Raw genomic sequence first — 22897 nt, 5'->3', positions numbered from 1 at the left:
TCAGGGGCTGCCCACACCAGGAGAGACAAAGCCAAGCCATGGGAAGGTGCCCGGGCAGGGTCCATCAAAACCTTCCAAGGAATGTTGTGTTATTTAGAGGGGCTCCATCCTTCCCTCCCCTGGAAAATGTGGGAGCAGTGTGAGTGTGAGTGTCCAGCTGCTCCTCCCCGCAGCATTTGGCCACCTGCCTCTGCCCAGGGGAGGGGGGAGGAAAGGCCGTGCTCCTGCCGTGGAGAGGAAAAGGCAGGATTTCATCAGCCCTCCCCTGCCCTATGGGTGCCTTGTGCCAGCCTGGGTCTCTCCTCTGGGCTCCTCTCCCCAAGCAGAACGCTCCAATCCTTGTTTTTTGGCCATCAAACCCTTCCTGCCATGTGTCCTTACAGCAAGTGGCCAAGAAAATGAACCTGGATATGAGGAAAACATCCTCGCTGTGGAAGGACCAGGCCCTGGTGGAGATCAACATCGCTGTGCTCTACAGCTTCCAGGTACCTCGGGACCCTGGGCCAGGCTGGAGGGACACAGGGACGGGGTGGGACAAGCGTGGAGACATCCACCCAAGGACAGCGGCTGAAACTGGGCTGTGCCTCCCGGATTTGGGCTGCTGCAGTGAGATTTAATAATCCCCACACTCCGGATGTTGTAAAACAACACTGCCAGCACCTGAGTCCTGCTGGTCCAGAGGGAATATCCCAACAGGGGGAAAATCCAGCCCTTCTGACCTATCCATGAGGCAGTAATTGAGCCAGGTTCTCCCCCAGCCTGCACTTCAGGGTTGAGTAACAAAACCAGTCCTTGGCAAGCTGGCTTCAGAGGGTGGGAGTCCTTCCCAGAGCTGGGTCAGAGCTTCCTGTGCTCCATCCCATCCATCCCATCTGTGCTTGGCCCAGGACAATTAACAGTGGGAACAGGGCTCCCACAGCACATCTATTCTCAAAGCTCTGGGATGCTCTTTAGGAGCCTCCTTGGGAAGACCAGGGTCAGCAGCCACCTTGGATCATCCCCAAAGATCATGGGAGTCAGGAATATTTGGGACAAACAGCTCCAAATGTAAAATGTTGGCTTTTTCCCTCTGGGATGTGTTGACAAGCGCTGTCTCTGCTCTCTCTGCCCCGGCAGAGTGACAAGGTGACCATTGTGGATCACCACTCGGCCACCGAGTCCTTCATCAAGCACATGGAGAACGAGTACCGCTGCCGGGGCGGCTGTCCCGCCGACTGGGTCTGGATTGTCCCGCCCATGTCGGGCAGCATCACCCCCGTGTTCCACCAGGAGATGCTCAACTACCGCCTGACGCCCTCCTTTGAGTACCAGGTGCTGTCCCCACTCTGCCTTCCTCCGCTGCCCTGTGCCCAAGGGCGGGTGGGAGCTCAGGAGGTGCAGGAAGGAGGGACACTGTCCAGTTCCTTCACAAGCTGTGCCTCAGTTCCATGACAAGTGCAGTTTCACCCTGACATAGTGTGGTTTTGTAGTAGTAATAATAATAATAATAATAATAATAATAATAATAGTAATAATAGTAATAATAGTAATAATAGTAATAGTAATGTGGGACACCCGAGCTCCCGATGTGTAATCACACAGAGCTGCTCCTCTCTGGGGGTGCCCAATGTGGGGGTGAGGAAATGGCCTGGAAGGCTCCTGTATCCCATTCCAGCCTGGTTTGAGGTTTGAGGGGATTGTTCCTGTATCCCATTCCAGCCTGGTTTGAGGGGATTGTTCCTGTATCCCATTCCAGCCTGCAGGTTTCAGGGGATTGTTCCTGTATCCCATTCCAGCCTGCAGGTTTCAGGGGATTGTTCCTGTATCCCATTCCAGCCTGCAGGTTTCAGGGGATTGTTCCTGTATCCCATTCCAGCCTGGTTTGAGGGGATTGTTCCTGTATCCCATTCCAGCCTGCAGGTTTCAGGGGATGGCTCCTGTATCCCATTCCAGCCTGGTTTGAGGTTTGAGGGGATTGTTCCTGTATCCCATTCCAGCCTGGTTTGAGGGGATTGTTCCTGTATCCCATTCCAGCCTGGTTTGAGGGGATTGTTCCTGTATCCCATTCCAGCCTGGTTTGAGGGGATGGCTCCTGTATCCCATTCCAGCCTGCAGGTTTCAGGGGATGGCTCCTGCATCCTGGGGATCCAGCAGCAGGGCAGGCAGGCCCAGCAGGGGATCAAACGCTGCTGCTGGGGTGTTTAACACCCCAGGCCATGAGGAAAAACCCCTAAGCAAACACTCCCTTGTTATCCAGCCATCCCTGCTCCGGTGCTTTCCACACAATGTGACCTTTAGTCGAGAGCCCTTAAGGAATAATCGCGGAGCAGGAGCAGTCTGTTCACTCCTGTAACCAACCCACCAGGCACCCCGATGATTCCTGGCTCCGATTGCAGCCTGCAAGGGCACGGAATGAGCTTCTGTGTGCTGGCTCCTGGCTTCAGCTGCCTCCCCTTCCCAAAGGGCCTCTTAGGGAAAAAAAACCTGTGGCCAGAGCAGGGGAAAGGATCTGTTTCCATCACCTCTCCCCTTCTGGCGTTGCCTTCTTTTTGGCTGTGGCCTATTAACGCTGCTCTCGAGAGGTGACAGAGCAATTGGCCAGATGCTGTTACAAGCCAGCAGGGTTTATTAGATTGCAATTTTCCTGGGCATGTTCCATTGCCCAAAAAAAAAAAAGCCCCACGAGGCTCCAAGGACCAGGGACATAGGGAGGAGAGGCAGAGCTGTGGAGGAGCAGCTATTCCTCCCCTTCCAGACTGGGAGAATTTAACTCTCAGTGCTGTGGATGCTGCATTTCTCCAAGCTCTGAGCACTCCCCACCATCTGATCCCGCTTTTCCCTCTCCTAGCCGGACCCCTGGAACACCCACGTCTGGAAAGGGGTCAATGGGACCCCCACCAAGAAGAGGGCCATTGGCTTTAAGAAGCTGGCAAAGTAAGTCCCAGCGGGCTCTGGAAAAGCCTGGAATGTTTGGATTTAAACCCCCTATAGGTGTGTGCATCACCCTATGGATGATGGGCTCTGAGCCTGGGCTTTGGGCCACTGAAGGCTTTTGCCATGAGGGACATCTGGGGACACAGGCAGTCCTTTGATCACCCCCTCAGACCACCTAAAGGGGCGTGACCAAGTGAATACCAGCTCTTGAATATTGCTTGTTCTCCAGAGCTGCTCATTCTTCAGTTAGGAGGTCTTGATGCTCAGGGATGGCTTTCCCACATTTTGAGGGTGTTTTTCCTGGTTTTCCTTTCCCTGGGGCAGGAAGATTCCCCCCTACCCTCATTCAGGGCTGTGCTGGCACTAACGAGATGACACTCCTGTCCATATTCCTCCTTTTCCCATTGACTTTTTCCCTGTGTGAGGAGAACCTGTGTGTGCCCAGCCCTCCAACACCTGCTCTGGAAGGAAGGGGGGAGATGGGAATGAGGAATCTCCCGGCAGGTAGCAGATGGAAAAGGGCTGAGCTGAGATTTTGCACTTCATGGCCAGTTGACCCCTGGCAAGGGGCCACCCCAGTCCCTCTCGGCTGCCAAGGCTCCTCAGCAGCAGGGATGCAGGAATGAAGTGCAGTTTGGACCCTTTGGCTGATTTTGGCCCGAATTCCTCCCCTGTGGGCCATTGGCAGGGAGGAGCTGCTGGTTCCGTGGCAGCAGAGCCCTGGGCCAAGGCAGGAGAAGGGCTGGGTGTGCCCTGGTGGCGGTGGCCAGGCTGCCAGGTGGCCCTGGCTCGTCACAGCATCTCCCCACGCTTCAGTTTCCCCGAATCCCTGCCTTCAATTTGTTCCCACTCTTCAGCTGTCACCTCCTGCGAGCTGTTCTCCCTGGTGCATCCATAAACAGGATCAGCAGCTGAGGAATGTGCTCCTGCAGCTGACACTGGGGGAAGAGCAGGAGGATTCGTGGAGTTTGGAGGAAAAAATGCTTTTATTGCTGAGGGCCCCATTGAGGGATGGTTTTATGACAGTGTGAGCGTGGCAGGTAATTTAAAACAAAATCTCTATTGTTTCTGATGTAGGGAAAGGAATTGGTTTTGTAATTCACCATTAATCCAGTCTGGATCTGAGCTTATCAGCTCTAGAAGAGGCAGCCTGAGCCTTGAGCATGATTTGGTGCCTGCTCAGACTCAAAAATCTGAGCATTCAGACCTGCAGGCCCTGCCCCACCTGCCCCTTCCCTGCCCTGGGGACAGGGGACACTGCCACAGAGGGGTCACAGAGGGGCAGAACTTCACTGAGGGTGGGGCTACAGCAGCAAACAGAAACATTCCTGAGGCTGACTTTGCCATGGAGAGGAGCTGCCAGGGACAGGCAGGATAAACCAGCCTGAAGGAGTTTCTACCTCTCCTTTCCTCCTTTTTTCCTCCCTAAGGATTCCCCAAAACCAGAATATTTCTGGGCAGGAGGGAAGCTGGACTCCTCCTGCCCAGTGTGAGCACTCCAGCCACAGCCTCCACTCCCCACAGCTCATCTGAAGGGGATGCAGGGTCCTGCTGAACTCAAAAACCTCAAGGGCTGTCAAAGTGAATGCAGAGATGCTTTGTGCTCCGTCAGCCTCCCCAAAATTGCCTTTCCCTGTTGCAACATCAGCCTAAATCCAGACCTGATGGATTTCTGCCTTCCTGTGGCCCCATTTAAAGTGCATAGTGGTCCACTCAGGAAAACAGAAGATGTTTGGCATGTAGGAAAAGCAGTGATTGTGAATGTCCCTAACACAACAAACCCACAACCCCTGTCCCCCATCACCCAGCTGGATTTAAGGGATGGAGGAGCTGCTCCAGCTCTGCTTGGTTCCAGCTTTTCCCTTGGCATTACCTGCCCCTGGCTCTTCTCCTGCTTCTCTGCCCCTGCAGAAATACCACCCCCATGCCTGGTTTAGAATTTTCCTCCTTCAGCCCATTCAGGTATTTGGGCTCTGTTCAAGCTCCCCCATCTCCTTTTCCTCTCTGACAAGTTGAGCTCTTCCAAGGCTTCCCTGTTTGCCATATAACAGCCAGAAAAACCGATGCTACAGCTTTGTAAGGCTGTTCATTTAATAAGAAATCAAAAGGGCTGGGCTAGAGGCACCGGGAAGGACCAAGCTCTGACTGGGATGTATTCCTGCTTCCCAGGGCTGTGAAGTTCTCAGCCAAGCTGATGGGCCAAGCCATGGCCAAGAGGGTCAAGGCCACCATCCTGTACGCCACGGAAACGGGGAAGTCCCAGGTCTATGCAAAAACTCTGTGTGAGATCTTCAAGCACGCCTTTGATGCCAAGGTATTGTAGCAGCCCCCGGCTCCTGGCACGTGATGGCTGTCAAATCACGGCTGCTCCAAGGAAATACGTGGAAAACAGCTGCCAAGGGCCTTGGGGATGTGAGCCTGTGGGTCTGGGTTGGAGCCTGCAAAGGGATTTCTCCAGCTGATTTCCTGCAGCCCCTGTGGGGCAGCTCCAGGGCTGCCCGTGTCCCTCCAGGCTCCTGTTCCCATCCTCCCCCCGCAGAGATCTCAGCAGGGATGTGCTGCTCCCATGCCCAGGGGCACCGGGGCCAGCCCAGGCGGCTCCCACCCCTCTGCAACCCCTCTGTGCCCCCAGGTGATGTCCATGGACGAGTACGACGTCGTGCACCTGGAGCACGAGACCATGGTCCTGGTGGTCACCAGCACCTTCGGCAACGGGGACCCCCCCGAGAACGGAGAGGTAGGACAGCAGGGAGGGGTGGCTGCAGCAGGGGACAGCAGTGGGACAGGACCAGGAACGTCCTCTGTTGGCTCAGACTGAGCTGGAGTGACCCAAAACAGGTCCAGGTGCTGGAGCTGCCTCCAGCCTGCTCTGGAGCAGGGAGATCTCCTGGTTCCTGCCATGAGCAGCCCCTGATCCATTGTTAGATCCATCCTGGGTGACCACCCCGGTGTCACACAGGAGGTGACAGTGCCCTGTCTCGGGAGCCAGGAGCCACAGCCCAGGCTGTGCTCAGGCCTTGGTTTCCTGCAAAACCTGGCAAAAGTGATGGCCTTTTTTATTCTTTTCCTGTAGAAATTTGGCTGTGCGTTAATGGAGATGAAGAATCCCAACTCCAACCTGGAGGAGAGGAAGTAAGAGCGCTCCAACCCCTGCCCCTTCCCCTCCCAATCCAAACCCCAGCATGCAGGACAGGCTCCCTGCCTTCATCCTCTCACAAGGGAGTGGGAAATCCTCGGGCAGATCTCACATTTACAAACCTGGGAACGGAGAGGGTGGAGGAAGGAAGGACAAAAGCACGGAGTCAGGGGTGCCTGTGGACCCCAGCTTGTCATTCCCTGGGATGACACCTTAAAGCTTCTCTCTTCATCTTGAAAAGGCAGGAATCTATTAAAAAAAAAAAAAAATCAAACAGATAAAAGTAGGAATTTCCCCAAAATCATCGATTCTGAGAGCCAGGGCCTGTCCAGGAGGCACCAAAATAGTAAAAGCTGGAGGTAGAAGGGAGTTCCCAGCCTTGCAGATGTAGGTGGGGGAGGGATTGAGAACCAGATTTAGCTCCATGCATGGTGTGAAAAGATTTCTAGGGAAAATAGGAGCTGTGATAATCCTGTGATGTTTGTAACCGGTACCTTGGAGACAGAATCTGGGATTGTAGAAAATCCCCCTTCAGGGGAAGATGAGCTTTGAGCATCTCCGTGCACATCCCAGGGGCTGGGAAAGGAGGGCAGTGAGAATAATCATTTGGGGTCTCTTCTTATTTTAGCTCTGAGGAATAAAACATTTCCCTGAACTGGGGCACTGCTCTGCTCTGGAATGTCTCCTGAGCTAACGACTGGCACAGGGCTGCTCCTTAATTAAAGATGGACCAGCCCTGGCCGGGGATGCAGGGCAGTTCCAGGGCTTGGAGCGGTGTCACTGGGGCTGTGGGAGGTGACAAACGTGGCAGGGCCCAGTCTGTCCAGAGACAGCCCTGAGGTTCTCTCCTGGCTGTGCAGCCGAGGCAGCTGAGGGCTCCCTGCAGGACATCCCTGCCCATCTGAAATCCCATTTGGATCCCAATGGCCTCGTGCCTTAATGGGGACAGCGACAGAAGCAGGCGTGCAGGCTGCCCTGGAGGGGCTGGGGTGGAGAAGGAACATTCCACACGTGGTTCTCACCCCAAGGATCTTCTCCTTGGCTGCAGAGGTGCTGCCCATGGTCAGTCAGGCAGATCTAAAAGCCCCTGAGCTCGGTGCTTGCTGTCCCAAACACCTCCAAGGGCTGGTGGGGGTTCCTTAGAGCCAGGCAGGGACACCTCCCACTGTCCCTGGCTGCTCCAAGCCCCATCCAGCCTGGCCTTGGACACTGCCAGGGATCCAGGGGCAGCCACAGCTGCTCTGGACAAACTGGTTTTGGGATTGTCCCAACCAATATCCAGGACCTTGCTAAGATCAAGCACAGCAAAAACCTTTGGCAATGAGAAAAGGAGACCTGGAGGAGACTGTCAGGGGAAGAGGGACAGTGTCAGCCTGCTAAAAGGGAGCTGGAGAGAACAGTTCCTGTCCCTGCACCCCATGGAGTGCCCCAGGGAATGCTGAGACCCCTCAGGGCAGGGTGGTCTCTCTAGTGTCCCCCCAGTGTCACGGGGTCCTGTCAGGGCTCTGTGGCCACAGCTCTCTGCCCACAGCCCCGGGGCTGTGCTGGGGTTGATGTTTGGCTCCTCATGCTTTACAGCAAGGGTTTTCCAGGGTTTTTCTGCAGCATTCCTAAGCCATTCCTGCTCCAAGGCTGCTGTTCAAATGCAGCCCATCCCTCAGCAGCCACCCTCCACCATCTCATTCCAGCTGCTGTCCCTGCCTTGGGCCCAGCTTCCCCCGGGGAATTTGGGCTTTGTGTCCGTCTAATCCCTAGGGTTGTGCCGCCCTGAGCAGAGTCTGGGATTGCAGAAAATCCCCCCCACTGGAAGATGAGCTCTGAGCATGTGGGGCTGGGATAACCCAGGGCCAGCAGAGTGGGCTGGGGCAGGAGGAGGAGCAGGGGAGGCCTGGGGAGAGGCTGAGGAGCAGCAGGGCACCGGGGGCTCTGTGACCTGGGGGCTGAGCGCTCCGCGTGCCGTGACTCATGCACACACCACTGCTCACTGCTCTGCCTGTAAATTTAGAAACTCTTGTGTGGAGCAATTTTGGGAGATGGTTCAATTCAGAAATACTTCTGCTGTTGTCAGATTTTTTTATTTTTTTTTTCCCCCTCTGCTCCCCTTCCCCCTCCTCATCCCTTCTTCTCTCACTCTTTTTTTTTTATTTCCCACTTCCTATGAATGAAACAACCCTCAGAATATCTCTTCAGACACACAGCCGACCTTGTGTGCTGCCAGGGAAGGACAGGTGAAGCCAGAGGTCCTGGCAGCTCTGCGTCACTGGGGACGATGTGGGAGGTGACAAGGACCTGGTGGAGCATTCCTGCTCCAGCTGGGGGATGCTCAGGGGTCTCTGGGAGCGCTTCCCTCTGCTCTTCCCACAGTGCCTGCTCGTGGAGCTGTGAGCCCTGAGCTCTGCCTTGGTGTCCCCACCGCCGGGTCCCCTCTGGGCACGGAGGGAGGGGGAGCCAGCGGGGAGAGCCCGGGGTAACCCTGGGTGCTGTCGCTGTTCACAGGAGCTACAAGGTCAGGTTCAACAGCGTCTCCTCCTACTCGGACGCGCGGAAATCCTCCAGTGATGGCCCCGACTCCAGGGACAACTTTGAGAGCACGGGGCCCCTGGCAAACGTCAGGTAAAGGGGACAGGGCAGGGGGACAGAGCAGCAGCTGGTGCTGCACAGATGCCGTCACTCCCACCCCTCCCTGAAGAATTTTGGGATGTGCAGACCCCTCCAGGCTGCTGTGGGAGGTGATGGGACAGGAGGGGACGTGCCAGTGCCAGAGCAGCCACAGCTGGGCCGTGTTTCCCCAGGTTCTCCGTGTTCGGGCTGGGCTCCCGTGCTTACCCCCATTTCTGCGCCTTCGCCCGCGCCGTGGACACGCTCCTGGAGGAGCTGGGGGGAGAGAGGATCCTCCGCATGGGAGAAGGGGATGAGCTCTGTGGCCAGGAGGAATCCTTCAGGACATGGGCCAAGAAGGTCTTCAAGGTAACCTGGGGCTGGAGCAGCAGCGGGGAGAAGGACAGAGGTCAGAGGTGGATCTGAGCCCAGCCTCCCCTTCCCCGCTCCGGCACCACCCCGGCCCACACCAGAGAGGGTGGAGCCGATGCTCTGCTCTGTGCTGACCCCCAAAAAGTCACCATGTGTTGGATTCCCAGAGGTCTGGGAAGGAGAGCACCACACGCTGTGCCCACAGCCACCGAGCCAGCCCTGCACTGCTGGGGGCTCCTTCTCCACCTGGCTTGGGCTTTGGGGGTGGGCTGGGCTCGGGGGGTGCCTGAGGGCCTGCTGCGTGCTGCAGGCAGCGTGCGACGTGTTCTGCGTGGGGGACGACGTCAACATCGAGAAAGCCAACAACTCCCTCATCAGCAACGACCGCAGCTGGAAGAGGAGCAAGTTCCGCCTGACCTACGTGGCCGAGGCCCCGGAGCTCACACAAGGTACAGACGGGCTCACCTGGGGGGCTCTGGATGGAGAGGACACCGGGCCAAAGGGGCCAAACCCCCATTTTTGTCTCTGTTGAATTCCCAGCGTTTCAGCCCTGCCTTTCCACCCCACCCCATGCCCAAGGAGCAGCCCCAGGCCCCTCTGGCCGGTCCCTGTCTGTGTCTGTAGCAGAGATGTTCGGACACGATCTGCTCTCCCTCCTCCTGACCCCGTTTTCTGAAGCGAGGAGCTGGAAACTTGGGATCTTTCCAAGCTTGTTTTGTCCAGTGCCGCTCCACCAAGCGTTGCAGAGCAAAGGCAGGCCCGGCCCACGGACACCTGGCCCCTCAGCACGGCTCCTGCAGCGCGGGATCTGCCGCATCGGCCCCGCTCTCCCCAACCCCAGGCGCTCTCCTGCCAGCCAGGTGGCACCGGCAGCGAGAGGAGCCCGTGGGCAGAGCGAGGGCACAGCCCTTGGTCTCATGGAGGTGCTTTTGGAGCCTTCCTCTGTCACTAAAAACCGTGCTTGGTTCACCCCTGGGGTTTCTGATCCCTCGGGCTCGCAGGAGGGAGGTCAAGCCCCTGTGGTCAGCTCTGCTCTGAAGGGCTGAACCCACAGTGATCCCCCAGAAGCCTTGGCCATGCTCTGCTGAATCCTTTCCCTGACTCTTTTCCTCCTCAGGACTGTACAGCATCCACAAAAAACGCGTCTACGCAGCGCGGCTCCTCACGCGCCAGAACCTGCAGAGCCCCAAGTCCAGGTAGGAGACGCCGCGGTGCCGGGAGCTGAGGGCAGCACCTGGGGCACCCAAAGCCGTGCCAGAAACAGCCCCTGGAATGCCCACGGAATCCAGCTTTGTGCAAAGCACCGCTGGAAGCCAGTGGAGGCTGCTCCTGACCTCCCCATGGTGAAATTGCTGCCGGTGCCTCCCTCAGCCCACGGGATGGGGAGCTGGCCGGGCTGGCAGCAAAGGGAGGATAAAATTGCTGAGCAAGAGATTAAATTGGTTTACCCCTTCTAAAAAAGCCTCAGAGGGTGAGTCAGGGTGTGCTGCAGTGTCCCTTCTCCCTGCTGTGACCTTGGAGGTGCCACCAGCAGCTCCTGAGGCCAGGGCTCAGTGACTCCCCGAAGGATCCCCCAAAACACTTTTTCCTGCTTCTCCTCCTCCTCCTCCTGCAGCCGCCTGACGATTTTCCTGCGCCTGCACACCAACGGGCACCAGGAGCTCCAGTACCTGCCCGGGGACCACCTGGGGGTGTTCCCAGGCAACCACGAGGACTTGGTCAATGCCCTCATAGACAGGCTCGAGGATGCCCCTCCGACCAACCAGCTGGTGAAGGTGGAGCTGCTGGAGGAGAGGAGCACGGCTCTAGGTAACCAGGGAGTGCGGGTGGCCTCTCTCCTGCTTTCCCAGCTCCTGAAGTTTTTGTAGCTCCTCAAGGATGTGGGTGGCTCCAGGAAAATTATTTTCATTTTCCTGCTGTGTTTGCCCGGATTGGGAGCACCTCCTTCATCCCTGCTCTGCCCAGAGCCATTGCTGGTCTGCACCTGGGATGTGGAGCAAGGGTTTGAAGGGTGGGAAGACATTTCCTTATTCCATGGAAAAACTGAAGGTGTTTATATTCCCTTAGAAAGGGCAGTGTCTAGGACTGGGAAGAAGAGCTAAGGGATCTCGAGGGGCCATCCCCGCGCTGTATTTCAGGGATAAGTCTGATTCCCCACTGCCATGCACGGTGTAACTGGAGATGGAAAACCAGAATCCAGTGTCTCAGAGGGGGATGAAAACCTTGATTTGCCCACCTTGGCTCTGCTGCTCATCTGATCCGGGCCTTGTGCTGGATTCCCTCCTGGCAGGTGTCATCAGTAACTGGACAGACGAGAACCGTGTCCCACCCTGCACCATCTTCCAGGCCTTCAAGTACTACCTGGACATCACCACCCCTCCCAGCCCGCTGCTGCTGCAGCAGTTCGCTCTGCTGGCCACCAGTGACAAGGAGAAGAAGCGTCTGCAGGTCCTTAGCAAGGTAAAGAGCCCAAGCCCCGGGTTCTGCAAGGTCCTGGTGACAGTCACAGCCCAGCCAGGGCATTTTCATCCCACACTGTGCTTAGGCTGAGGGTGCCTTCACTGCCACCCACTCCAGCTTTGCCACAGACCTCCTGGGATATCATCTGAGGCCCCTGGAAGTGGCGGATCCTGCAGCTCTCTCCTCCCTCCCCCTTTCCCAGGGCTTGCAGGAGTACGAGGAGTGGAAGTGGTCCAAGAACCCCACGATCGTGGAGGTGCTGGAGGAGTTCCCTTCGGTGCAGATGCCCTCCACGCTGCTGCTCACCCAGCTGCCCCTCCTGCAGCCTCGCTACTACTCCATCAGCTCGTCCCCGGAGATGTACCCGGGAGAGGTCCACCTCACCGTGGCTGTGGTGTCCTACCGCACCCGAGGTACCGCGCCGGGCACGGGGCTCTGGGGAGAAGCAGCAGCACGGGGGCAGCCCCACCAAATCTGGGGCAGGGAGGTGTTCCTTGAAAGCCTTCCTGCCTCCTGCAAGAGTAGATTCCCCCAAACCATGGCACTGCTGTCCCCATGCCATGGAGTGTCGCAGAGATGATGCTTCTGGGGCAGCTCCAAGCTCTGTGCAGGATTCTGTGTGCCCACCCCAAAATCCACGTTCCCAGCAGCCAAACTTCTGCAGCTGAGCCAGCATTGGTGTGTCCCAGCATGGTGGTGGTGCAGATAAACACAGCCCTGGTGCTCTGCAGGACACAGGGAGCACATGGAGCTGCCATGGAGGGTTTGTGTCTGGGAGCATCACGGTGCTGCTCCTGCCAAAAAGCTCCAAAGGAGAACTGGGATTCACAGAATCCTCCCTAAGGATTGTGTGTGCCATGCCAGGTCTGGGTAGCTCCACAGAGGGATTCCAAACTCTGCCATGTTCATGGAGAATGGGTGCTGAGATATGAAATGTCATATGAAATATGAAATATTGTCATGTTTCGTCATCATATTGAAATGTGAAATATGTCATATGAAATACAAAAGGGAGGTGCTCATGCAGGATGTAGCAGGGAGGGTTTTAGGAAAGAAAACAGAGTTGTTGGGTGATGTGTCACATCCAGACCTCCCTCCCCCAATTCCCAGATGGAGAGGGACCGATCCACCACGGAGTCTGCTCCTCGTGGCTCAGCCGGATCCAGACGGACGAGGTGGTGCCGTGCTTTGTGCGAGGGTGAGTGACCCACACAAGGCCAGGGCTGAGGAGGAGGGGTGAGCTCGCAGGCTGAGCTCTCTGCCCTCGAGTGTTGTGAGCAAATGGTTCCCCTCTGAGAGAAATCCTGCACAAAAACCTCACACCCCGGGATTTTACCTCATCTTCTACCCCTCCCTCTGCGGGAGGTGTCTCAGTGGGCAGAGGGCAGGGAGGAAACACCGTGCTTGTTTTGAGCTGGATCTTTGATGTGTGCAGTGCCCCCGGGTTCCACCTGCCCCAGGACCCCCAGGTGCCCTGCATCCTCATCGGGCCCGGCACCGGCATCGCCCCTTTCCGGAGCTTCTGGCAGCAGCGGCTCTTTGACATCCAGCACAAAGGTGGGGCCGTCCTCCTCCTCCTCAGCTCCAGCAGCTTTTGGGAAGCCTGGCTCGGGATGGGGGTCCCACCCTGCCGGGGGTGTCCCTGCTGCTGGTCTGGAGGGAGCTGGCTGCTGGGCAGCGGTGGCTGAGAGCTGTCCCCACGCTGTCCCCAGGGCTGAAGCCGTGTCCCATGGTGCTGGTGTTCGGCTGCCGGCAGTCCAGGATCGACCACATCTACAAGGAGGAGACGCTCTTTGCCAAAACCCAAGGGGTGTTCAGAGAGCTGTACACGGCCTACTCCCGGGAACCAGACAAACCAAAGGTGGGCACGGCCCGGGAACGCGCTGGGTCCTGGCCAGGGGCACCCAGGAGAAGGACTGTCCCTTCCCAGTGGCCACCAGCCCCAGGGTGTGTCCCCAAGGGGAAGGGAAGGGGAGGGGACGGGGAAGGGGAAGGAGAAGGAGAAGGAAAAGGAAAAGGAAAAGGAAAAGGAAAAGGAAAAGGAAAAGGAAAAGGAAAAGGAAAAGGAAAAGGAAAAGGAAAAGGAAAAGGAAAAGGAAAAGGAAAAGGAAAAGGAAAAGGAAAAGGAAAAGGAAAAGGAAAAGGAAAAGGAAAAGGAAAAGGAAAAGATGTCACCCAGTGGGGTGGCCCAGAGCCAGTGCAAAGTCCCCCTGTCACCTGAGCAGGCCTGGCAGTGACAGACGTGGTGCAGGTGTGCCCATGCAAGAGCAGAGCGATGCTTTGCTGCTGTCCCTGTCTCTGTTTTGTCACTCTGGGTGCTGCAAGGCACAGCTGCGTCCCCCAAAGAGGGGGCCCAGGGCAGGCCAGGGCCAAGAACCCGGCGTTAATCCCAGCCCCCTCCTCCTCCTGCTCCCTCAGAAATACGTGCAGGACGTGTTGCAGGAGCAGCTGGCCCAGACAGTGTTCAAAGCACTGAAGGAGCAGGGAGGCCACATCTACGTCTGCGGGGATGTCACCATGGCCGGGGACGTGCTCAAGACGGTGCAGAGCATCGTGAGGCAGCAGGGCCAGCTGTCGGCCGAGGAGGCAGGAGCCTTCCTCAGCAAGCTGCGGGTGAGTGGTGCCACCTCTGTGTGTCCGTGTGTGTGTGTGTGCCACCACTGCTGCCACGGGCACTGCACCTGCTGCCCGCCCAGGTGACGGCACCGCGGGGGCCGTGCCCTGGGAGGCTCGGGAGGGTGACATTCCAAAGGTTTCTGTGTGTGAGGAGGTCGCCTGGCTCCTGTGAGGAGCGTGCCCAGCACCGGTGCCAGCGCTTTTGGACACCCCTGGCAGGGCTTGTTCGCCCTGCAAAGTCTCTCCATCAGAAATTGAGATTTTTGGGGCATTTTGTGGGTCCCCGATGCAAATCTCCCTGCCTGCGAGCCCCATGCCAGACACGAGGATGCAGCTGAAGCTTAAATGAGCTCGGTTTGGGACACAGGCCCACGGATGGATGCTGGAACAGCTCTGCTTCCCCACAGGAGGATAACTCAGCATGATCCCCATGGGATTTCCCCTTCAGAACTTTGTCCCCAGCTCCATCCAGGCCCCAGGGCAGCCCAGAGCCTCTGGCTGCCCACAGAAGGGGGCTCTAATGCCTGGAGCAGCCCCAGAGCGCGACCTTGGGAAGGTCATTCCAGCCCTCTGTCCCACTGGGGACAGACCCCAACCCCTGCCCTGTGCGTTTGGTGCCTCCCCACCAGGCAGGATTTCACCAGGGCTGACACCAACCTGTTCCAAACCCCACCTTTCCCCTGCCACCCTCTGTGCCAGGATGACAGCCGGTACCACGAGGATATTTTTGGAGTCACCCTGCGCACGTACGAGGTGACAAACCGCCTTAGATCCGAGTCCATCGCCTTCATCGAGGAGAGCAAAAAAGACACGGATGAGTGAGTCCACACGTTTGTTTTAACCCCTGCAGCCACCTCGTGGGCTGGGGGATGGGGAAGGGAAGGGTGGGAAAGGATGGGAAAGGATGGATGAGAAAGAATGGGAAAGAATGGATGGGAAAGGATGGGAAAGGAAGGATGGGAAAGGATGGGAAAGGAAGGATGGGAAAGGATGGGAAAGAATGGGAAAGGAATCCTTTCTTTTGTGCACACCTTAGAGCAAAGGCTGAGGAAGGCACTGGATTTTTGCTCTGGAAGCCTGGCAGTGCCTCTGGAATAGCTGTCACCTCTCTAGGATAAATTCCCCCCAGTTTCCCAATTTAGTGCACGGATGTGCTCAGACCTGACAGTCCCATCCAAAGGAAAATGGTCCAGGCTGGAAAAGCCCACAGGAAGGGGTGACTCTCCCCAGCTGCAGGGGAGCCTGGCTGGCTCCAGGTGTTCATCTCTCCATGCCCCTTCAGGAAAGATCCAGAGATTTTTCTCCCTGCTGTTGCAAAAACAACCAGAAGTTAAAAAAAAAAAAAAAAAAAAAAAAAGTCTTGACATTTTCCGTGTTTGTTTCTGCTCTACCAAGCCCTGCCATTTGCTCAGCTTGGTCATGGTGGGATTTTCCCTGGCTGAGCAGAAGGATTATTTAGGATAAAAGCTGGGCAGCTGCATGGATCTTGCTCCTTGTGCTGGCCCTTGGTAGCTTGGGGTGAAACCCCATCCCTGTGTAGTGCCTGGAGTGGTTTTCCCCACATCCCTGAGGACTGGTAGGAATTTTTCCCCCAAGGAATCGCATTCTCTGGGGTCTGGGCTCTATCAGAGTGCCTCAGTTTCCCACCTGTGGATAGGGATAAAGGTCACCTTCCTGCCCACCTGCCCCAGCTCTGGAAACTCCTGCCCAGCACATGGAACATCCAGGTTGGGATGATCCCGGTGCTCCTCACTGCCTTTCTCCCCTTTCCCTTGCAGGGTTTTCTGCTCCTAACCGGACCCTTCGCCCCCAGGGGATGCCAAACCAGTCCCAGCACCTGCTGCCCCCTCCAGCTGGAGGGCACTGGGTTTTGTATTTCACGGACACGGTGGCTCCTTTTCCACGGGGACCTGCCCATGGAAAGCGCTCTGTCTCTCGTCCTGTTGTTGTGTCCTGATGATGATGATGATAATTACTTTCATTTCCTTTTCTTCCCCCTTCTCTTGCTCTTGTCCTGTGGCCATTTCTTTTCTCCTCCTTCCCCTTCCCTGGATTTCCCCACTGGAGTTTGATGGCTTTATAACCTGCAGTGGCTCTTTTCAGAATTCCACATTTCCCCTCCTTCCCGTGAGGGCGTTTTGCAGCTGCATGAAATCACCACCTTTGTGATCATTTTTGGGTGTTCCTGGGCCTGAGCAGAGGTGGCAGGGGCTGGGCAGTGGTGAGGTCTTGTTGCTTGTCCAGAGCTGGGGGGCTGTTCCTGCCAGGCTCCCTCTTTCCCCTGATTCTGGCTGAATCCTTGTGTTTTCATGGCTTTCCTTTGGGTTTGGACAAACCCGGGCACGTGCCCGAGGCTGGGGGCAGGTGATGTGCAATTCCATCCAATTCCCATGAATTTGATTCATCCCCAAACAGCCTGGGCACAGCTCTGTGATTTCTGATCTGATTTTTGTGTCACGATTTCTCCTAAACGGGCCCTGCGCTTTGTCCCTCTGTTCCTGCTCTCTTCTCCCGCTCCCTGAGCCTCTCCTTTTGCTCCATCCCGACTTTTTCCGGCATGGAAGTTCTCTGAACACACAGGCTGATCAGCAGCCCAAGGAAAAGCTGCAGTGATTTCTCCAGAGGGTTTTACGGGGAATGCTGGACCTGCAGCCGCGGTGCCAGCGGGACCCGCGGAGAGCGCGGCTGCACCCAGAGCTCTGCAGGCTCCCACCCTCTCCCAGGTGAGCCTGGAAAGCCACGAGGACGGGACAGAAGCGGCTCCCAGCTGCCAGAGGCACCCCTTGGGAACAAAGGCAGCACTCGGAGGGGGACGGAGGCTCCGGGTCTTTGGCGAGGATGTGCCAGCAGAGGAATCGTCAGCTCTTAGCTCATCTCACGAGCGCTTCTGGGGCGGCAGAGCCCAGCTCTTTCCGCATTTTGGGGAGCAGAAAGTGCCACCCTGGAGCCACCTGGCTGCCAAGAGAGACACGTGTGGCGTTCTGGGGGGAGCCAGGCCCCTCTGTGCACCTGCCAGCAGCACGAGCTGTCTCAGCCAGGACATCTCGTGTGAGAAGGGAGGTGAGATCAGCCGCAAAGGTGCTGGGCTCTGACACGCTCACACCTCGGCCCTGCTGCAAGAACCTGGCCCCAAAAAGCAATTTGTTAACACAGCCACAGAGAGGTTGGAGAAAACAGAAAGCCTCCAACAGAGAAAAGCTGTCTGCGAGGGAAAGCAAGGCTGACCTTGTGTGTCCTTCCTCCTGCTGCACCCTGAAGAATCACAGCATATTCAGAATTGGAATTGAATTGGACAAGGGTCGAGCCAGACTCCTCTGGGGTGAAAGCCCATCCAGGGACTGATCCTCGGCGGTTTTAGCACCAGGCTCTGCCCAGCTGAGCCAAGCCCGGGTTTGTCCCCCCTCACTGCATCACAGGGACAGCAGGACACGGCTGCAGCTCTTGCTGGGGGCAGGGATCCAGGGCTGGCATCTTCAGGTGGCAGCTGCCGATCCTCCCCTCCTGCCCTGCTCGGATCCTGGCTGGAGCCGAGCACCAGGACTGCTGACGGCACAGGGATGGTCCTGGAGCTCTCACGGGGCTGAGAACACCTGCCCTGAGCTAAAGGCAGCACAGAAAGAGCTGCAGGAGGTTTGCTGCTCTCCCAGCCCATGGAACAAGCCCCACTGGCTCCCCTGTCCCAGGCTTGCTGTTACTCCCACCCTCAGCCAGGATCTCCTGCCCTCTCCTGCCACATCTCCATGGGCTGTGACACCTTCTGCAGCTTCCTTGCATCCCCGGAGCATCTCCAGCCCAAAATCCAGGAGCAAAAGGGCTCCAGGCACCGGGAGAGTTGGAGATCCAGGTCTGCTGGTGCCGGCTGAGCATCCAACACGAGATAAAACGAATAAATGCTGCCACAGTGTGGCCAGAGCTGAGCAGGGCTGGGGACACACGGCCAGCGGTGTGCCACTGCCTGGGGACACGGAGAGCACGCAGGGAAGGGCATCTTTTGTGCCCCAGCAAACCCACAGCCCCAGTGGGATGGGGGAGCCGGGCCCCTTGGCTTGGGATGTGGGAATTTGGGAGAGGCCCTGTCTGGGAGAAAACTCCTGCCTCCAGAGCTGGGAACACGCAGCGAGCCTGGCCTGGACCCCCATCCTGTGGCTGCAGGGACAAAGCTAAAATCAGAAAGAAAATCAGACTCATCCTCTTCTTCTGGGAAATTCTGGCTCCAGCTTTGCGCTCTGGTCCTCCTTTAGATGAAGGGGCGATGCAGCCTGACGGGAGAAGGAGGAGGAAGAGGAGGTAATGCCCAAAGAAACATCTCTTTGTCCTCTTCCCCGCTCACACCGTGAGCTGGCAAGTTCTCCCCTCCTGTCCTGCCTGCTCTGCTCTGCTGTTCCACCTCCCACCTGGAGCCCTGGCTGGGTTATCTCGCTTGTTGTGCACCCCAAAGCTCGCCACCTGTGTCCCCTGAGCCCCCTCTGTGCCCCTGAGCCCCCTCCGTGTCCCCTGAGCCCCCTCTGTGCCCCTCAGCCCCCTCTGTGTCCCCTGAGCCCCCTCCATGTCCCCTGAGCCCCCTCTGTGCCCCTCAGCCTCCTCTGTGCCCCTGAGCCCCCTCTGTGTCCCCTGAGCCCCCCGAGCCCCCAGGGGAAGCAGCAGGGAAGCCCAGCCCTCCCTCCCGTGGGTCTGCAGAGGCTCTGGGCCAGGCAAACACTTCCCTGCCGACCCCTTGGGAAGGGAAATGCTGCTTTAAGGCTCCTTGCCTGCCCCTGGAGCAGAATCCCGTCCCTGCTGTGAAGGTCCATGGAGTGAAGGACCGCCAGGGCTCGGAGCTGCCGCAGCCTGAGCAGGACCGCTGGCTCCCCACAAGCTGCACCGCTGGGAATTCTGATTCACTCTTTGCTGTTGAGTCAGCCTCAGACGTCTGAACTGCTCCCCTTCATCCCCTCCACCTGCAGGGGCCTCGCACTCCCCTCCAGCTTCATTTTCTCCCGCAGCAAATGGAGAAGGAACCCTGTGGATGTGTTTTCTTATTCCCGAAATGCGGCCTCTGCTCGTCTCGCTGCGGCACTGCTGGCAGCAGCCACAAAATCCACAGAGTGAGGTGGGCTCAGCGCCCTGGGCTGCTGTGGGGTCACACACAGAGGGGCTGTGCCTTTGGGTCACCAAGCTGTCCCCTCTGGGTGCTGCTGCCCAGCCCTCCTGCGCTGACCCAGCCTGGCCAGCTCTCCCGAGGATCAACACCACCCCAGCTTTCAGCAGCTCTGCTCCTCCTCACCCTCCAGCTGTTAAAGACACTCTACTCTGAACAGCTTTGATTTTCAAGGCACTACAAAGAGGGGTTTTTTGGCAAAGATTTCACTTCTCAGGCCTTTCGAGCGTCTGCAGAGAGTCATTACATGGATTTGAAAAGCCAGGGGGAAAGGTTCCGTGTTTCCCCAACCTGCTGTGACCACCAGAAGGGAAAAACCACTCAGTGCACGGGTACCCAGCGCTGTGCTGTTGGTGATTTCTGAGGTTTGGACTGCCTGGGAGTTTGTTGTTCTTGTGTTTATGAGAGACAGCAGCAGAGCAGTGAGACATCTGCCACCAGGAGTGGCCTCACAGAGCTGTCACCTCCTCACCGTGGCCTGAGCTCGCTGCTTGGGAAGAGCTGAGCCAGTCCCACCCCGAGTGGCCAGAGGATGGGACGTGGCTCCCTCAGTGCCTGTGTGTCCCCGGGGGGAGCAGGGGCTGTGTCTCCTCTCTGAGCACGGGGATCTGCCATGTGTGTGTGCCAGGAGTGTCCTGGGCCAGGATCCCTGCAGGAGAGGATTGGGAACAGACGGGACAAAGTCCGGCTGTGGCTGCTCCCGTTCCTCTCGCCCCATCCCAGCTGCTTCCCAGGCTCCCTCTGCTTCTTCCCTTCTTCAGGAGGAGAAGCCTCCCTGCTGAGCCCTGCCTGCCCGGCCGGGAGCGCAGGAGCTGGGCTGGGCTGGGCTCACAGTGCCTTGTGCTGGGAACGGAGCACAGCACCGCTCCTGAGGAAATTCCCTCTGGGACAACCGGCAGCAAACTCAGCCCCATCTCCCCGAGGTGGAGCCTTCACAGGGGATGGAGGTGGGGAGAGGTCACAGTGTGACCTCTGGGGCTGTGAGCTCCCCCCCGTCCCAGAGACCCCGTCCTGATTAAACCGTGCTGGGAGAGCTCGTGTTTGGGACTCTCACCAAGCCCAAAGCTGCTGCCTCCTGACTTCTGACCACTGAAGCCATTCCTTTGCCCTCTGGGGGCTCCCACCAATTTTTTGGAAGGATAATTTTATGCTCAGAACTAAATTCTGTCCCTGCTTTCACCAGGGACTAGTTCTGGGCTTCAGGATTGCTCTGATAACTCTGCAATTGCGTTGATAGCTCCAGAGGGGAGCACAGTCCCTCCACAGAACAGATGGAGACGCATTTTCAGGACCATTCAACTTTGCTGTAACTCCGTCTTTGTTACAACAATTCCTTCCGCTGTAATAGAGAGAGCAAAATTCGGCCAGCGCTCTTGAAAACCTGTAATCCTGAACTCGGATAAATTTAACCCAGAATCCAAATCCAGATCCAAAATGCCTTCCACACCTGCTGGCTTCAGTGGCACTGGGGATTTTGGCAGCTTGCACAGCAGCAGCAGCAGCAGCAGCAAATTCCGAATATTTTTGGTTGTGCCAATCCGCGCTTGCACGTGCCTGCAATGCATGGCTCCGGCAATCCCTGGGAAATCTCCCCTTTCCCAGGAAAATCCCAGCTCCAGCTTCCTCCACGTGGCCATGCGTGCTCAGCAGGGACTCAGGGCAGAGGGAGAAAGTTGCTGCTTTAAAGCACTCGGTTCCAGGGGTGAAACAGAATTTAGGAGAGGTCGAAAGCAGCTTGGTTTGGCAGAGGGAAACTCGTGGGATATCCAAGCATTGCCACGCAGAGCCACCTTTTTTTTTGTTGTTTTTTCTGCTGGGCAAAGGAAGCAGGCTGGCAATTCCTGGCCTCCACCCCTGCAGATGTTTGGCTGTGATGGAAATCTGAGCCCTGGAATCACAGGGAGGTTGTGAGCTCAGAGCTCACTGCCAGGGCTGCTGCTCTCCTGGACTCATCCACGTCCTACCCAGCCAGATTTTGGGGAGGGAAGGAGGGAGGAAGCGCCTCAAAGTCAGCAAATCAAACCTTTGGAGCCTGGCCCTGAGAATTCCTGGTTTATCAGGAGCCTATAGGCTAAAGTTTGGCAGCTATTCCTCCTTCCCGTGGTGAGGAATTGGGAAAGGCTCTTGTATCCCGAGCTCTCAGAGCTGTTCTGGAGCTGTGGAAAAGCAGGAACGCAGCACCGGGATGCAGGGCAGCTCCTGCCCAGCTCTCTGCAGGGCTGGTGCAGAAATCTGTGAGGGAAGAGCACCAGAAAAAGTATTTTCCATCCAGGGGCATCCTTAGTACCTGGAAAATTAAAAGGTTAAATACTGGAAAAGTTGATCTAAGGGAGGAACTAATTCAGGGCTTCTTTTTGTTGCTTTGTTCTCGTGTGTTGGTTTTGGGGTGGGGAAAGCAAACAGAGAGCAAACAGCCAGTGCATCCAATCTGGATTAAATCAAGCTTTTTGTTCCTACAATAACTGCCAGCAGAGATTTCAAAAATTTATCAAGGGCAACAAAACAGCCTTAATTAACTGAGACATTAATGCTCCTTGCTTCTGAGCCTGCTTTTCTGCTCTCCTCTCTGTGTGATCGTGGCATGGAATCCTGTCTTAACAAAAGCCACTTCCCAGTAGCCCACAGGATGTCCAGGAACAGGAGATGGGGTTGGAGAATCTCCCTGCCAGTGCAAAAATCCCTGCTTTGCTAAAATCCTACAACGCAGGCAAAATCCTCACAATTCCCAAGGTTGAATTCCCATGCTCTGCTGCCTCGAAATGCCTTTAAAAACCCCGGGCTGTGTGTGCTTTGTGAGCAGTCTGCAGCTTTTCCAGAGTGCACACACGATTCCCCAGGCGGAGGATGAGCGGAGCAGGATGACTTTCAGCCGGGACTTATCGCTTTTTAGATTGCACCGAGTTAAAAACACGACTTCTGCCAGCTGCCCGGGGAATTTGATATTCAGTGCCAATTAATTTTTGTAATAGGAGCAGGGATTTATCCCCTCGGCTCCCCCAGGCACCTTTAGTCTCAGACTCAAAGGTTGGGTCGGAGTCTTTAATTTTCCGGTGGCCTTTTCCCGGAGAGCAGCGGTGAGGACGGGGACTGGGCTGGGGAAGGTGGCAGCTTTGGGGCAGGGAACTCCCAAATTTTCCACTGTAAAACCTTCAGATGTGGGTAAATCTCGCTGGGCTGGCCAAGCCCTGGCTGCTCCCTGCTCCTCGCTGCCCTCACAGCCTCGTGTCACTGTGCCTTCATTCGCTCGAGGAAACGATGCCAAGAGCCCAGCCTGGCACTCTCGCTTTGCATCCCGTCCAGCAGCTGTGTTGGGGCAGGGGCAGCTCCCTCTGGAGCTGTTCCTTGTGCGCTCCCAGGGTAGGATTGTGCCCAGGACGCAGGGGTGGGGTGAGCCCGAGCTGTGTGTGATCCTACCAGTGCTTTAAGCAGCCAGAAACGTGGTTCTTCCCCTACCTCCGAGCTCTCGATGCTGCTAAAATCTCCGCCATCCGTCCCCCCCGTGCTCCAGCCCCTCTCTCAGACTGACTCTGGCTCTGTTTGCAAGATATCCACGTCGTTCTGAAGCATGCACCTCTCTCTGTATAGTCCCAATCTTCTGATTTTATGGAATACTTATGCCTGTTTGCATTACGGTCAGAATAAAAAAGTCAACTGGAAGCTGGCAG

The 22897-nt window shown here is 56.9% G+C and overlaps 1 protein-coding gene across 4 annotated transcripts in view; it reads left to right on the top strand.

Moving 5' to 3' along the window:
* The window catches only part of NOS1 (nitric oxide synthase 1), a 69878-nt gene extending 46989 nt beyond the window's left edge, over nucleotides 1-22889 (top strand). For 3 of the 4 annotated variants that reach the window (XM_086855203.1, XM_086855202.1, XM_023937733.2), the window contains exons 11-29: nucleotides 384-485; nucleotides 1117-1311; nucleotides 2828-2913; nucleotides 5083-5227; nucleotides 5546-5650; nucleotides 5987-6045; nucleotides 8546-8662; nucleotides 8842-9016; nucleotides 9330-9468; nucleotides 10137-10215; nucleotides 10635-10828; nucleotides 11310-11479; nucleotides 11682-11892; nucleotides 12590-12677; nucleotides 12915-13036; nucleotides 13192-13340; nucleotides 13898-14092; nucleotides 14795-14913; nucleotides 15874-22889. In XM_086855203.1, coding sequence (XP_086711329.1) covers nucleotides 384-485; nucleotides 1117-1311; nucleotides 2828-2913; nucleotides 5083-5227; nucleotides 5546-5650; nucleotides 5987-6045; nucleotides 8546-8662; nucleotides 8842-9016; nucleotides 9330-9468; nucleotides 10137-10215; nucleotides 10635-10828; nucleotides 11310-11479; nucleotides 11682-11892; nucleotides 12590-12677; nucleotides 12915-13036; nucleotides 13192-13340; nucleotides 13898-14092; nucleotides 14795-14913; nucleotides 15874-15889 — 2466 coding nt within the window. In that variant the 3' untranslated portion in view covers nucleotides 15890-22889. Of the gene's footprint in view, nucleotides 1-383; nucleotides 486-1116; nucleotides 1312-2827; nucleotides 2914-5082; nucleotides 5228-5545; nucleotides 5651-5986; nucleotides 6046-8545; nucleotides 8663-8841; nucleotides 9017-9329; nucleotides 9469-10136; nucleotides 10216-10634; nucleotides 10829-11309; nucleotides 11480-11681; nucleotides 11893-12589; nucleotides 12678-12914; nucleotides 13037-13191; nucleotides 13341-13897; nucleotides 14093-14794; nucleotides 14918-15873 lie in introns of those variants that run through there. The other variant, XM_086855205.1, reaches the window with a different exon arrangement.
* Nucleotides 22890-22897: the final 8 nt, after the last annotated feature.

The sequence above is a fragment of the Cyanistes caeruleus genome, chromosome 18 (assembly GCF_971803275.1).
Source record: "Cyanistes caeruleus chromosome 18, bCyaCae1.hap1.1, whole genome shotgun sequence".
Lineage (NCBI taxonomy): Eukaryota > Metazoa > Chordata > Aves > Passeriformes > Paridae > Cyanistes > Cyanistes caeruleus.
The sequence above is the reverse complement of the archived record's forward strand: the minus strand, read 5'-3'. Positions and strand labels throughout refer to the sequence as shown.